The sequence below is a fragment of the Capra hircus genome, chromosome 19 (assembly GCF_001704415.2).
Source record: "Capra hircus breed San Clemente chromosome 19, ASM170441v1, whole genome shotgun sequence".
NCBI classification, from domain to species: domain Eukaryota; kingdom Metazoa; phylum Chordata; class Mammalia; order Artiodactyla; family Bovidae; genus Capra; species Capra hircus.
The window spans coordinates 25,010,126-25,025,644 of record NC_030826.1 but is presented as its reverse complement, the minus strand read 5'-3'; the positions used below and the strand labels follow the sequence as shown (position 1 = coordinate 25,025,644).

The window sequence follows — 15,519 nt, the reverse complement described above, 5'->3', positions numbered from 1 at the left end:
CTTTGGCAATGAAAGCACAGAGTCCTAATCGCTAGACCACCAGGAATTCCCCTCTGTTCCAGATTTAAAGACATATACCTTTTCATCCAGCATGCCATTCTCAAAAAATATTCTACTTACATAGGTTTACAAAGGTTTAACTACAGCCATTTTTACTATAGTCTTAGCAAAAGATTGGAAATGACCCAAATGCCCAGCAACTGGGGTCTTGTTTATTATACAATATACAGGTGGCTTTGTGGTAAAGAATCCACCTGCCAATGTTTGATCCGTGGGTTGGAAAGATCCCCCAGAGTAGGAAATGGCAATCCACTCCAGTATTCTTGCCTGGAAAATCCCATGGACAGAGGAGACTGATGGGCTACAGTCCATGGGGTTGCAAAGAGTCGGACACGACTTAGCAACTAAACACATACACACACTTACAATGGAATACTATGCAGCTTTTAAAAAGACTGAGGCTTGCTCCTAGGCACACAGCCAAGAGAAGTGAAAACACATGTCCCCAAAAAGATTTGTGCAGAGAATTTTACAACAGCTTTATTCAGATAGTCTTCAATTGGAGCAACACTAATGTCCACCAGAGAAAAATAAACAAATCGCGGCATAGTCATACAATGAGAAACCACTTGGCACAACAAAGGAAGGAAGGAATGCATACACACAACAGGGATGAATTTCTAAAGGGGTGTTGCACAGAATAACTCAGACACCAGAGTGTGTGCTGTATGATTCCACTGATGTGAATTTCAACAGGCAAAACCACCCCAAGGTGATAGAAATCATACCAACGATTGCCTCAGGAAGGTGTGGATTCCTAGAAGGGGCAAGAGAAACTTCAGGGCATTAGGAAATGGAAATAAGGTACTCCTTACATGTTATATACAGTGTGTACAATCACTGAATCGTACACTTCAGATCTATGCAATTCACATCTCATTTTACCTCGCTTTAACAAAACCGGGAATTCCCTGGTGGTCTAGTGGTTAGGACTCTCTGCTTTCTCTGCCAGGGTTCTGGATTCGATCCCTGGTCAGGGAACTAGGATTCCACAAGCTGCAAGGAGCGGCCAAATGATAATAATTTCAAAAAATAAAAGCAAAATTAACTATTGAATGAAGGAGGGGGAGTCTAACTTCATACGTGCTGAATGGAATGATCTCCAAAAAATTAATGGGGAGGAATGGCATCAAGGACAGAAAATGTATATAGTATGCTCCCAGATGTAATAAGGAAGACAACCACCATGCCGGATCTTGGACATGGAGGGCTGACTGGACTAGGCCATTTAATATAAGGCACTTGGGCATCCACAGATTTTGGTACCCAGGGGATCCTGGAGCCAACCTTCGAGAGCTAACTATGTATGTAACATGTCTGGAAGGACATGTAAGAAACTGCCGGACAAGTGTTGCCTTTCTGGAAGGGCCTGGAGGCCCCAAGGTCTGAAGGGGAGGGGCATGTCTCAGTGCTTTTTTGACCTGTTGGAATTTCTTTCACTGTGTTCATGTTAACTTTTTAGATACAAAAACTAGTTAAAATTTCCTGATTGGATAACAGGCTCTCCGGAGGTTGGGTTGTCATATTTCTCTGCCCTTAGTAGCTGAAAAAGCATGTGTGTGTTAGTCGCTCAGTCATGTCCAGGTCTTTGCCAAGTCTAGGACTGCAGCCTGGCAAGCTCCTCTGTCCATGGGATTCTCCAGGCAAGAATATTGTAGTGGGTTGCCATGACCTCCTCCATGGGATCTTCTTGATCCAGGGATTGAACCCAGGTCTCCTGCATTGCAGGCAGATTCTTCACCTCTGAGCCACCAGGGAAGCTTTCTCTGGTAGCTGGAAGCAGAGACAAGCCTGCTGCTCTAATACTGCCAGCAGTGGGAGGTCTGTGTCTCTGAGAGTGGAAGTTGGCATGTGCACAAGCCCATCAGAGAAGCTCCTGAAGGCATGCCCAGGGCAGGGAAGTGAGAACCTGAATCCTGGGTCAAGACACCACAGTAAATAAACCAAGTATCTATCTATCTGGGCACAAGGATTTCAGCCATAAATGGTAAGCTTTCTGTTGAAGAACATAAAAACCCATCCCATGACATGGAAGATTTATCGTGATGAAATTTTTTTTTTTAACGTGAAAAAATGCTTCATTGGTGGAAAGAAAACAAGGCTTTTAAGTTGATATTGGACCAAGGGAGAGAGTACCATAGGAGTTCTGAGCTAAGAATAGGGCTGCCAGGTGTAGTTTTTAAACAGACAATCCAGCGTTTGACCTTTATTTCCACAGACAAGAATATGCCATCAAGGGTCCTACCTGGGAATATCTGTATTCTTTTTGAGAACTGGACTCTGTGCCACTGTGCTGACTCCCTGCAGAGCAACAGCTTCAATATCCATGATTTTTTTGCATTAGCAATGGTAGGGAGGAGACTTCACCTGCCAGGGAGACGGCTCACTGGCTTTGCCAGAGGAGGCCCTAAGGAAGTTCTCAGCTCAGAGGGACAGGGAAGGATCCCAATTCCAGGATCCAATAAGGAACCCTGGAATGCACAGGATTCTTGTGGAGTCCTAAGTCCTTGGCAGAACAGTTCAGAGAGCAACACATATGGTCAGGATATGTGTTCGGCTCACCTTGGGCCCATATGTCTGATGTGTGCTGAGAGAAATCAAGGGTCTTGGGTTGAACCTCTTGACAAGATGGAAGAGGCAAAATATCAACGGGGAAAAGCTCTCAGAGTTTTCAGCAAATGGCTGAGACCCAGATGGGGGCAGGGAACAGGCCATGTAATAGACTTTAAGCTGAGACACCATGGGGCTACACCTGGCCCAAGCAAGTGAGGGGTCAGTGGGCTAAGGGTTGAAATGACTCTGGGGAAAGGCCCTGACAGATGCTCTAGTCCAGCCCCTCCCTGATGGAAACTGAGGCCCAGAGGGTGGGCTTACTTCTTCAGTGTCTGACATCAGGACTGAGCTTGGTCCACAACTCAGACTCTGGCCTTCTGAACCAGTGGTTCTCCTGGAAGTGGAGGCAGAGGTGAAATTCTTGACCAAACACGTACGGAATCTGTTTCTACTGAATTCCATGGAAAGGGAGCCACTCAAGTAGCCTGGAGTGAAGGCAGCCCTCTGAAAGAGTCATAATACCAGACCCTGGTTCATCACCTACCGGAGGGCTCCCAGCCTTTTTTTTTTTTTTTTTCCCTCCTGCCAGACTCATATTTCACAGTAGGTGGGCATCTCTTGATTTCAGGGAACATAGGCCAATTTCCCAAGCCCAAAAGATGCATCCTAATTGGTCTCATGGTATTCCAGTTCCTCTTTGTCAGTGATTAGCCTCAATGTGGGCATATGATTTAGTTCTGGCCCACAAGACATAAAAGGAGGATTGTAGGGGCTTTCTGAGAAAACTTTTGCTCTCCTACTAAAAGCAGAAAATGCAGTAGGCACCATCAGCCCCCATCCCGTACACCTGCCTTCAATGCAAGTGTATATAGTGTGAGAGTCAAGCGTGACAGTAAAGCCACAGTATCCTTAAGATGGCAGAGTGGATGGTCAAGCCCGAGTCTTTGGTGGTCCAAGTGAGCTGCTGGTCCCGTGCCAGCAACTGTCTAGCTCCAGACTTCTTGTTAAGTAGACATTAAATGCCCTTAATAGGATGGCATCATTGACTCAATGGACATGAGTTTGAGCAAACTCCAGGAGATGGTAAAAGACAGGGAGGCCTGGTACACTGCAGTCCACGGGGTCACAAAGAGTTGGACACGACTGAGCAACTGAACTACAAATGCCGCTCTTATAATTTAAGTCACTGCTAGCTAGGTTTCCTCTTACTTGCAGCTGAAAGCAATCCAGATCGGCACTGGCCACAAGTGTTAGTGCAACTCCAGCCAAGTTCAAGAGAAGCTGTTTAAAAACAGCCTTTGGTCAGCCTCCTCGACCTTGGAATCTGCTCTCCTGAAGCACCACCCAGCTTTCTTATCATCCCTCAATCAGATGGAATCTCCCCACCCTTTCCCCCACGCCACCACATCCTCCCCCATCAGCTCGGCCAGTCTTACTCATCCTTCACTGCGCACCTTGGATGACCTTCACTGGCCTTGCTCACTCACCACCAGGCATGCATCCAACTGACCATACTGATCATTTATTTACTAACCACACTTGCGGTGGCCTGCTGTAGTGGCGGCGCTGGACCCAGCAGGCTGTGCGAGTCCTCGGAGCCCTCACTGGGGGAACGAGGGGGAGGGCAGACGTGTCAGCAGCAGCAGTGTAGGGAGTAGTGATAGAAGGGGTGGAGCAGCCTCACCTCGGTGGGAGAGCAGGTGGCCCATTTCCACGCTGCCCTCTCCAGCCAAAGGCTTTGTTTCTTCTAGGGCAGAGACCAGCCCCATCTGTTCCAGGACAGCTCTGAGCCCATCTCAGAGAGGGCAGCAGCAAGGGGCTCTTGTTGATGATCCCTGAGCAGGCAGGGCCTTGGGTAGACCTGCTCTTGGTCACCCGCCTTTCCCTACAGGCCCTACAAGGCCAAGGCCCTTAATGGCTAGAGGAAGCAGCAGCGGACGTGGCGGTGGCAGGTCTGAATCAGAACCTCAGCCGCCACTAACTGGATGCGTGACTACTGGACACGATGTGGCCTCTCCGAGCCCCAGTACTAATGAAAGACAGAGGAGGCTAATAACACCTGCCTATCTCACAGGCTGCAGCAACGATTGAATGAGCTCATTAGCAGGGTGCAGGGAGGCCTGGCACACTGGAAGTGGGCAATGTGTAAGTGTTCATTCATCCACCTGCGTCTCCCCACCCGCCATCCTGCACACGGCAGAAAGCCAGAGACAGCCTGGTGTACCTTCCACTGGAGACAGGACAGTCAGGACTCACCCCACTGCAAGGAACCAGCTGGTATACGCTTGGTCCCCGAGTAGAGAGAGTGGGGGTCTTTAGGTTCCCAGACTTTCTCCTGCTCTGAAAAACACCATCAGTGGCGCAGCACGGGATGGAAAGAAAATTGGGTTGGTGGGCAAGAGGACAGGACTCTCTCACGCATCTCTCCCCGAGGTTCTGAGGGTTCTCAGGCCACTCTGGAGTCTTGGTCCCACAACTTCAGGTAGATTCACGCATGGGCAGGGGCTGTCTGCTCCGGAACCACTGGGTGCTGCTGGTTCTCAGCGATGCTCTGTCAGTACCAAGCTTGGCTGCCAAGGCCAATTAGCAAAGGGAGCTTTCCCCAGAGGAGCCCAAACTCTGGCCTGACAGACAGACTCTGAAGGAAACCTACTCTTGGTGGTTAACAGCTATCCATCCCCCTGTGCCTGCAGGTGAGGGTGGACCTAGGGCTCCAGCTATGGGCCCAAAGGAGCCTGTATGTAGTGCGACCACTGCCCATATATACTGTGACCCCAGCTGTCATGGGGCAGGAAAGCATCTTCTGGAAGAGACAAACTAACCTGCCAGGGAGGATCCCAATAAATGTCAGCCAGACCGCGAAGGGGTCTGAGGAGGTGTCCTGCAGAGCTGGGGAGGGGGTCCAAATCGTCAGTTACAGTCGAGCAGATTACAAGTGGGGTGCAGCAGGCGGTGTCATCCGGAAGTTAGCAACTCAAGTTCCTCATCCTTGAGTATGGTGGTGGGGTGGCACCATACTCCCAGTGGTCCCAGGAGGCTCTCGTTCCCACTCTCACTCTAGCAGTGCGGAGCTGCCCAGGACCAGACGCTCCATCCCTCGGCTGTGGATTGACCCCTCCCAGTGCCAGGAGGAATCCAAGGCAGCCTAAGGGAAGCTGGGAGAGGCACGGGGCCTGGAAGGTGGTTTTCTCACCTCCCAAGCTGGGATCTGATTCCCATGTGGATGACAAGTGAACCCCAGAGCCCAGCCCCGGGGGGCCAGCTCGTGGCTGAGTAGGGATGGGACCCTGACCGTCTCAGAGGTGATGGCAGGCCCCCAGCAAAGATGGACACCAGCAGACTCACGGCAGGCTCCCTTCACTTTGGAGCCTGCCCTCTCAAAGCCCATCCCCAGCTGAGACCCCAGGCCTGGAGGAAGAGTTGGCCTGTTGGCTGGGTCTCCGTAGGGTGTGGGCATCATGGGGTCACTTTGGGACATGAACCCAAAGGTCTGTGGCAAGTCATACTGGAAAGTTCAAGAGTCCTTGGGAGGGGGGGGCTGTGGGCGTGGTCTTGCAGCTCTTCCAAAGACTCAGTGTGCTGTCACGTTAGCCCAGTCCGGGAATTGGTCCAAGTCAAATACGACCCGTCCCCAGGTGTTGATGGCCAGAAATACACAGGTGATTCCAATGACGTTCATTATTAGTCCTGTTTTCATCTGGAAAAGAACAAGGTCAAAGTTAGCACCCTTGGGTCTGCCAGGCTGTCAGAACAAAGGTGAGTGGGACACGGGAGTCCGTGCTCTGGAGAAGGGAACCAAAGCTGTTGGTTGGGCCTCCCGTCCCCAGGCCAGGCTCTGTCCTCAACCCACCCCCAGGCAGAGTAACTTCACGTCCAGAACAAGGCATCACTGCTCAAAGCAGCCTGGGAAACAGGCAGGACAGGCAGACTCTCCAGGCCCACTGGGACGCCTGGAAAACTGGGCCTCAGGGAGGCAAGCGAGTTACTGAGGAGCCCTGGTCCAGGGCTCACCCCAGTGCCTTCGCCCTCCCGCAAATGCACACCAGCCTTTCCAGAGCCTGAGCTGCCTTCTTTGCGTGGTCACGAATCCCTGCCCTCAAACCCTGTGGCAGATTTTTCACTGGGGATCAGAATTGAGCCTGCAGTCCCTGGTTTCTGGGACTGCCCTCTGTGTGAGAATGCCCCATGGAGTCCCAAAGATACCCAGGGGTGGTGCTGAGAAGACTTGTCCCTCTTCACTGGCCGCCCCTGTTTGCACACTGGCCTCTGCCCATTCTGCAGCTGCAGACCTGCCCTCCTTCTGCCAGAAGAGTCCCTCCTTTGGCTACATTTGTTTCTAGTGCAGTATCTGCTCCTCCCAGGCAGTGGTGTCCCATCCCCAAGCCCCACCCCCCACCCACCCGTCGCCACCGCCTCCACCACCTCCATCTATAGCCTCTATCAGTCTCTTGGGCTGCCATTCGTCTTTCCCCTATTCTCAGCCTCGCCCCTCCTGATTCTCCTCTTGGGTTCTTGCTAATTTGTGAAGTCTACTTTGGCCATATGGGACCCCCACCCTCACCCCCTCCAAGTGCTCAGTGAAGGTTCCCCTGATAGCTGCTCGAGCACCTCCAAATGGGAGATTCTGTAACCCACCTCTCAGCTTTGGGAGACAGAACAGTCTATGAGATAAGAGATGGTGTCAGAAAAGAAGAAAAAGTTGCCTATAAGTGCAAAGAAGGAGTTAGGTCTGGACCTTTGGTCCCAAACTGTTTAACATCACAGGGCATCCCTCAGGACCAAAGGGTCGTAGCTGATGGGAGTGAACAAAAGCGGGTGGCGTTACCATGTCGGAAACCTTGAGGTGTCCATAGGAAAACACGATGGCGTTAGGCGGGGTGGCCACGGGCAACATGAAGGCGAAGGATGAACTCAGCGTACAGGGGATCATGATGTACAGCGGGTTGAGGCCAATGGAACGTGACTGGGGAAAAACACAGCACCGCAGTGTCACAGAAGCAGAAGACAGCTCCCGGGACCATCAGTCTGAAAAGCATTTCCCTAACATACTAAGTGCGTTCCCACCTCTGTGCCTTTGTCCTGCTGGGTCCTCTGCCCTTTGCCATACGTGGATAGTAACTCTGCTGGACCCTGAAGGCTAAACTCCCCAGCACGCCTTTTGAACCCCCTTGATTCATTCAACATGTATTTCTTAGGCACCTACTATATGCCAGAGGCTGCTGGATGCTCCTGCCGCCCGTGTGTGCACATCTGTCTGTCCTGATACAGACAGAGCGAGCCTGGAGGGCAGGGACCACGTCTCTCACCTGTGTGTGTGCCTCAGTATGTGTGTGTTTCTATACACATTTGGGTTCATTTTGCATATGGAATTTGGTATCCATCTATTTTACTCTAAAGCTTAAAATTCAGCTACACCTACTCTGTCTAGCACAGGGTAGAGAGATGCTCATAAATATTTGCTGAATAATTTGTAATGTCTGTCAATATCTACCAAAATGAGTGATCCTTCATGTGGACCTATATGCACTTGAGGGCAGACACACACGCAGCTGTTGGGCGACACACACGCAGCTGTTGGGCGACACACACGCAGCTGTTGGGCGCGACACTGCAGCAGCAAAACACGCAGGAAGTGGCCCCAACAGCCAGCGACAGCAGGACGGCCGAGCGACACACATATGCGCAGGCAATGGAATCGTTTGCAGCTGTAAAGAGTTGAGTAGGCTTTACGCTTCAACAACGGAATGATCTCTAACACGTATGATGAGATTTAATATATTAAGGTGCAGAACAGGACGATGAAGTGCCATTTTTCAAAAAGAGTGTGTGTGCCTGTGTGTGCACGCATGTGTGTGTGTTACACGTCCAGAAAGATGTCTAAGAAATTAACAATAGGAGTTGTCTCTAGGAAGGAGGCTAGAGGGTAAGGGTCTGGATGCTCTTTGTATTATTAGACATTTCCCAAACATGTGTATGTACACATTTGAAAAATTACATGTCCCCATTTTATGAAGTATCCTTCAAGACTATGATTTTTTAATGACTTGATAGTATTCCATTGTATGAATATATAACTTATTTCACCGATCCCCTACTATTATGGAAGTATTTTCTATCACAATTCTGTGATGTGCATCTTTATGGTATAAACTTGGAAGCATCTCTAATAATTTTCCTAAGATAAACTCCTGAACATAAAATTCCCAGAGTCAAGGGGTATAAGAGAATTTCAGGTTACAGTTTCTATGAGTAAACAGGTCTCGGAAAAGGCCGTGCCAGTTTCATCCCTCTAGGATAACTAAGAGGAGCCAGTTTCCTTCCTGGTTTCCCTCATGATGTATGCACCCCACGTGTCTCTGGACCCAGCTGGGAAATCACCACCTTCCCCTTGCCCACACGTGGTGCTGAGCCAGGATTGTGAGGCTTGTGGGGAATCTAACTCAGGGCTTCTGATTCTAGAAAAGCTTGTTTCCGAAAGGCCTGACCACCCACTCCGATGAAGACCCTCATTTATCTGACTGGTCTGGGAGTGAAAGCCAGGCCTCTGTGAGTGGAGGGAGTCCTCACTACTGCATGACCGACATCAGAAGGGGCTCCTTGGCATCTACATTCTGGGCCACCTGCTGAGGGGTGGGGGAGATGGGCTCTTCCTAACTCTTCCATCTTCACTTGGAAAGAAAGGAGAAAGTCACTTGAGTTTACTTTGTATACACATGGACACCTTGGCAACTGAATGAAAATTTACCAACTTCATTCCTGTGCTGAGGCCTTTGGAGGTCTGTCCTCTGAACTCCAGAACATCAAAGGGTAGTGAGCCCCAGCTTCTCCCAGGCTCATTTCCCATCTACAGAGGGTTTTCACAGCCCTCATCCTACTTGACCCTCAGCGCACGCATAGGAGAAAGAACTTGAGTGATGTGTTTGGAAGATCCTGAGCTTGAACTCAGGTCTTCTGACTCGAAACCTAGGCCTTTTTCTGTGCCCCCTTGAGTTGGTACTGCCATGTGATGAGTGACAGAAGGAAATGCAAGAAAAGATGGCAGTCGAGCTGCCTATACACTCTGCTTTCTTCTCAGGCCCAACTCAAAACTATGCCCAGAGAACACAGTTGTGTAACCTGACCCTCAGCACCCTCATTCACAAGCTCTCTAGGCTCAGTGCACACTGCTCCATGATACCTGAGCTTGCCAAGCAGGGCTTCTGGGAGTTTTCAGTCACGCAACTGTTTCCTTTACAGGGGCTTTGTCCAGCTGGGTCCTCTGTGCCTTTGTCCTGCTGGGTCCACTATCCTTTTCCACTACCTAGGCCTACCTTGGAGATGGAGATGGCACCCCACTCCAGTACTCTTGCCTGGAAAATCCCATGGATGGAGGAGCCTGGTAGGCTGCAGTCCATGGGGTCACTAAGAGTCGGACACGTCTAAGCGACTTCACTTTCACTTTCATGCATTGGAGAAGGAAATGGCAACCCAGTCCAGTGTTCTTGCCTGGAGAATCCCAGGGACAGGGGAGCCTGGTGGGCTGCCGTCTATGGGGTCGCACAGAGTCAGACACGACTGAAGCGGCTTAGCAGCAGCAGCAGGCCTACCTAAGACGCCACTACTCCATCTTCGCAGAACGTCCTCTCCCCTCCCACCATCCCCAGGCTCCTGTTCCCCCAAGATCTCTTCCTGGTGAGTTCCAGCCAGTGGTGTCCCCTGTCCTGCAGGCCTCCTGCTCACCTGTGCTACATTCTGAGAGACGCTGTATCGTTCCCCCATGGCATCCTTGGTGGCAGCCCTGCCTCTTGAGCTTGAGAAATAATCAATTACATTTATAAACAAATTTAGAGCACTTGGTTCTTGCTGAGCACTTTGGGTCAGCATAGAGGATACCAAGAAGAACCAGCAAAGCACTGAGGGCAGGACCAAGGCCAGCAAGGGCTCAGGGACCTGGGTCTCCAAAGCCTAGCTAGGCTTGGGCCCCTGATGTCACTGCCTCTCACCCAGTCAGCTTCCCCTGAAGTGATGACTCTCCCCCAGCCGAGTTTCTTACCATGGAGGCGAAGATGGGCAGGAACAGGGTGGTGGTGGCCACGTTGCTTGTGCACTCGGTGAGCACAGCAATGAGTGAGGACATGATCAAGGTGATGGCTGTCGGGGACACAGTGTGCAAGGGCTCCATCTGCTTCCCCATCCATTCTGACAGCCCTGAAGCCTGGGAAGCACAGGGAGGGCGGTCACCACAGGGCTACTGGCTCACAGTTCCTCCAGAGCCCGGAGGGCCCTTCATCTCTCTCCGAGGAGCTCCAACCAGACTTCACTTCCAATTCTCTTTCTCTGAATACCTACTGCACCATAGGTGCTGTCATCCATGCTCGCAGTTTCAATCTCCAACCTCACTCTGCTGTCTCTGAAATCTGTATCTCCATCCCAGCTGGTCTACTGTCTGGATTTCCACACAGATGTCCCAGGAGCATGTCAGGCTCAACACGACCCAACCTGAATTCACCCTCTCTAGCCCAGAATCTGCTCCCCCTAGGCTCCCCAGCTCAGTGACTAGACTCACCTAACCTAGAAGCCTGTCCAACCTAGAAGGCTAAGGAGTCATCTTTGGGTCTCTCTCCCCCTTATTCTTTATGCCTGGTGACCATGTCATCCAAAACATCTCAAGTCCATCATCTCCTCTCAGTCTCCCACAGTTCTTGAAGCTCAACAGAATAATTTGAGCCAGAAACTGGGGAATTTATATTTGGGGCTTTAGGCTGAGAACAGATTGTCCAGGGAGAGAATGAAAAGTGAACAGATAAGAGGCTAAGGATAGAACCTTTGGGAACACTCATATTTATCAGAGAATAGAGGAAAAGTCAGCATAGCAGGCAGAGCAGAAACAGCTAGAGTTAAAAGTAGGAGAGAATGATGTCTTGGGGACGAAAGAGGAAAGAGTTTCAAAGAGGAGAGAGTGGTCCATGGAGGCCAGTGTTCTGAGCCTGTGTTAGATGAAGGCTATACAGCATCTGCTGGGTCTCCCCCAAGCCCCGCCCTTCTTAGGCCTCCATTCCAGACATCCCGAGAGATTTTTCCTAAGTGTAGATCTGACCAAGTCACTCTCTGGCCTCACCCCTTCAGTAGCTGCCACCACTTTCAGAATAAAGTCCACACTCCTTATCTTGACCCTCAGTGAAGCCGTTTCTGGAGGTAACACCAGCCTTATTATCTTCTGCCGTTCTTCAGCTAGATTATTTCACACTTACTTCTTTACTCGTGTGTCACTTCTTTCTGAAATGCTCTTCCAGATATGCCCCCCCACCTAGGATGGGAAATCCTCAAAAACAGAGACTGCATCTCAGTCTCCTCTGTAATTCCTATGCCTGACCTAACATAGACATAGTAGGAAGGTTTGATGACGAATGAATGAGAGATAAATAGATGGATGGATCAGTGGACAGAGAAGTGACTAAATGGATGGATGTGTTCATAAAAAAAAAAAAAAAAAACAGTTATGAGCCCACTACTTGCCAGGCTGTCCTAGATACTGAGCAAACAGCAATAGTAAGATAGACCAAGTTCATCTATAACATTCTATTCCCAGATGGATGGACAGATGGATGAAGGACAGCAGCACCAAGGCAGCTCGTCCCCTCCCCCTCTAGCTCATTTCTCCCCTATTAGGGAAGGAGAGAGGGAAGAAAGTTGCATTTTGGAGGGTATTTTCTTCCAAATGCTGTTCTTTTCTCCCGATGTCACTCCATACCTAGCTAGAGAAAAAATTTCTAAATGGCAACTGTATCAACAAAAGAGGTCAGCAGGTAGATGAAGCAAAGGAAATGGTGAAACTATTCACAATGAGTTGAAAGAAAGATTTGCCTTGAATAAATCAAAGCAGAGATCATTATTCCCACAGCCCCCCAGGAGACTTCCCAGCGTCCCCCGCCTCTCTTGGCTAACCACAATTGTTCACTCATCTCTGAAATCAATCAGAGAGCACTCTCTCTGTTCCAGGTACTACGCATGATGCAGGGTTTGCAGATGACAAGACAGAGGCACTGTCCTCCTGAGATGTGCAATTACACGGAGGAGACAGACAAAGAAACACAGAGGCAGAGCCCTGGGGTGCTGGGAAGGAGGGGTGCAGAGGCTCTCAGCTGCCCTCCCGGTGAAGGAAGAGGCCCTAGGCAGCCCCCCACCCTGTCCCCGCCGCGGCAGTGGAGAAGTTACCTCGCATCCTTTAGCCACAGCGAAGCCGCCCCCCAGGAGAAGCACGATCCCCCAGGGCACTTTCTCCTGGGCCACCTTCCAGTTCAGCAGTGGGGGTGGATAGAATGGAGTTTTCCTTTCTGAGAAGAGACAATAAAAACACACACATACATTAGGAATTCCAGTGGTGGTCCAGTGGTCAGGACCCTGCGCTTTCACTGCTGATGGCCATAGGTTCAATCCCTGGTCGGGAAACTAAGATTCCACAAGCCACATGGCACAGCCAAAACAAACAAACAAACAAACAAACAAACAAACAATCACACACAACCCAGAGCAGCATTAGCAAGCAAAAGAGAGAAAAGTGATCTCATCAAGGGGGCATAAAAGCCGACAAGGACAATGAGTACCATCTCATAGCTGTAAATCAGCTAAAGTTTACAGTAATCACTACATCGACTGCTGGTAAAGACATGATATATTAAAGCTATGCTCTGGTAGCGTTATAAATTGGTACAGCCTGTTTGAAAAGCAGTCTCCCAATACATTTTAAAAGCCTTTAAGACATATATACTCTTTTACCCCAGCAACATCACTGCTAGAAATTTTTCCTAAAGAAGAAACACCCTCAAAGAAAAAGCTATATATACAAAAGCATTAATTTATAATAATGAAACATTCAAAATAGCCAGAATGCTCCATAACAGGGGAATGGTTACAGCCCCCTGATACAATATAATGCCATAATTAAGAAAATAAATTTGAAGACTGCAACAGTAACAGGAAATGTTTATAGAATAACTACAAACAAAAACATGAAAACAAAATCCAACAGAGAAAACAGATTGAAGTATGTTTTGATTATAGCTATATAATATCTATATGCATATTAACACAGACTGGGAGGGAGAGAGAAACCCCCCAAATACTGATCGCATCATGGGAAATCCCTTTCTGTTCCTCTTATAAAATAAATAAGATTTCAAATGCTTAAAAAGCAAAAGAAGAGGTCTTGCACTAAACAATATCCAGGGAAGTCTTGGAAAACATCCCCCCCCACCCCCAGACTCTGTAATCTAGCCAGGCCTTTGCTACAGGGTGAGGTTTTCTCCCTCCTGGGCCCAGAGAACCTCATGGAGACCCTTTGCTGCCAGGGCCCCAACCCTGATGAGTGGGAGGCCAGGACAGGAGCCTTACCTTCCTCAGTCTGGCTGCAGAAGTTGAACTTGGGCCTCTGTGAAGGCATGACGAATAGCAAGATGGCCACAAAGATGGCCACAGTGGCATCGGAGGCGTACCTGGGCAGGGACAAGCACATAGGATTAGCCCAGCTTGGCTGGAGTAACAGTCACACAACGAACCTGCTCTGTGTCTGAATGCTCCTACGTGAGGAAGCTGGCTCCTCTGAGAAAGAAAACTGATACTCCGGGACTTCGCTGGTGGTCCAGTGGCTAAGACTCTGTGTTCCCAATGCAGGGGGCCTGGGTTCGATCCCTGGTTGGGGAACTAGATCCCACATGCTGCAACTAAAGCCAAATAAATAAATAATAAAAATGAAAAGAAAGAAGAAAGAAAATTGATACCCCAAAGGCCAAGATCAGGGGGTGCTGAGATAGACTGAATCCAGGCTGGAAATCAAGATGCCTACATTCTTGTCCTGGGTCTGCCGCCGTCTTTGAGTGACCCTGAGCAACTCATGTCCCTCTCAGCCTGTGTTGCTCTGTAGGTGAACTTTGTGCGCTCTTCTCAACCAGATTTTCTGGATTCTGGGGTCACCAGGGTGACCACAAGGACTCTGGGGCGACCCCAAGCAGACCTTCAGAATGAAATAAGGCACTAATAGGTAGCTATCTCTCAGACATCTTCCGCCTTTTCTAGGATATGCATGGTCTCAACTTTTCTTTCTTTCTGACCACGTGACTTAGCCAGAAGAGAAACTCCATATCTCCCTCTTGCCAAGTCTCTTTCTAAAGAAGCTTCTGGACCCTGGATGTGCGTCTTCAGAGGGACTCATCCGAATCCGGAGAAAGATAAGAAAGGAAAGACGGCAGAACAGAGACTGGGAAACCAGAGCAATGGGAGCCTCAGCCCTCGCCCAGCAAACTCCTATCACAGCCTGGCTGCTCTGAGGGACCACAAGAACACATCTGTGAGCTTGTCGGGAAGACTGGCGAGACAAAAGCAAGTCTGGAAACTGACAGAGTGTTCCAGAACTGGACGGCGGAAAAGGAGGAGAGCCACGGAAGGTGCTGCGGGAGGAGCCACTTACTTTGTCTTTCCCTCTGCCCAGGCGATCGACACCCAGCCGGGCATGAAGCCGGGGTCCCGGGTGAACCAGAGGCCAACCAGCAGAAAGAAGCAGAGCAGGACGTTGATCTCAGCGAAGGAAAGGGGCCCCAGCTTCCTGTACTCTGCCCACAGCACCTCGTGGGCAGACTTCTCCTCGTTCTTCTTTTCCAGGCTGCAGCCCCAGGACAGACTAGAGGAGGCAAAGATGACAGGGCGGGGGGAGCGTGTTGGTTGGCCTGGGACCGTCACCAGGGGGCCTTGAGCAAGTCCCTCCCCACTCCACATCTGTCATCTGCCCACTCGACTTCACAGGACGTAGTGGCAAAGTCTGTTTTGTGTGCCCAGCATATGCCCCAGGATGCCCCCAGAACTGGAGGGTGCCCCCAGAGGAAGCCTGAGAAGGCGCAGGTCGGATGGCCAGTCTAGATAGAGACTCAGGAAGAG

The 15,519-nt window shown here is 50.0% G+C and overlaps 1 protein-coding gene across 1 annotated transcript in view; it reads right to left on the bottom strand.

The window, feature by feature from the left end:
- SLC13A5 (solute carrier family 13 member 5) overlaps positions 515 to 15,519 on the bottom strand; it is a 30,090-nt gene continuing 15,085 nt past the window's right edge. The window contains exons 7-12 of the mRNA XM_005693426.3: positions 15,056 to 15,265; positions 13,984 to 14,084; positions 12,808 to 12,926; positions 10,646 to 10,807; positions 7,439 to 7,576; positions 515 to 6,310 (exon numbers count right to left, since the gene is read on the bottom strand). Coding sequence (XP_005693483.1) covers positions 6,185 to 6,310; positions 7,439 to 7,576; positions 10,646 to 10,807; positions 12,808 to 12,926; positions 13,984 to 14,084; positions 15,056 to 15,265 — 856 coding nt within the window. The 3' untranslated portion in view covers positions 515 to 6,184. The remainder of the gene's footprint in view (positions 6,311 to 7,438; positions 7,577 to 10,645; positions 10,808 to 12,807; positions 12,927 to 13,983; positions 14,085 to 15,055; positions 15,266 to 15,519) is intronic.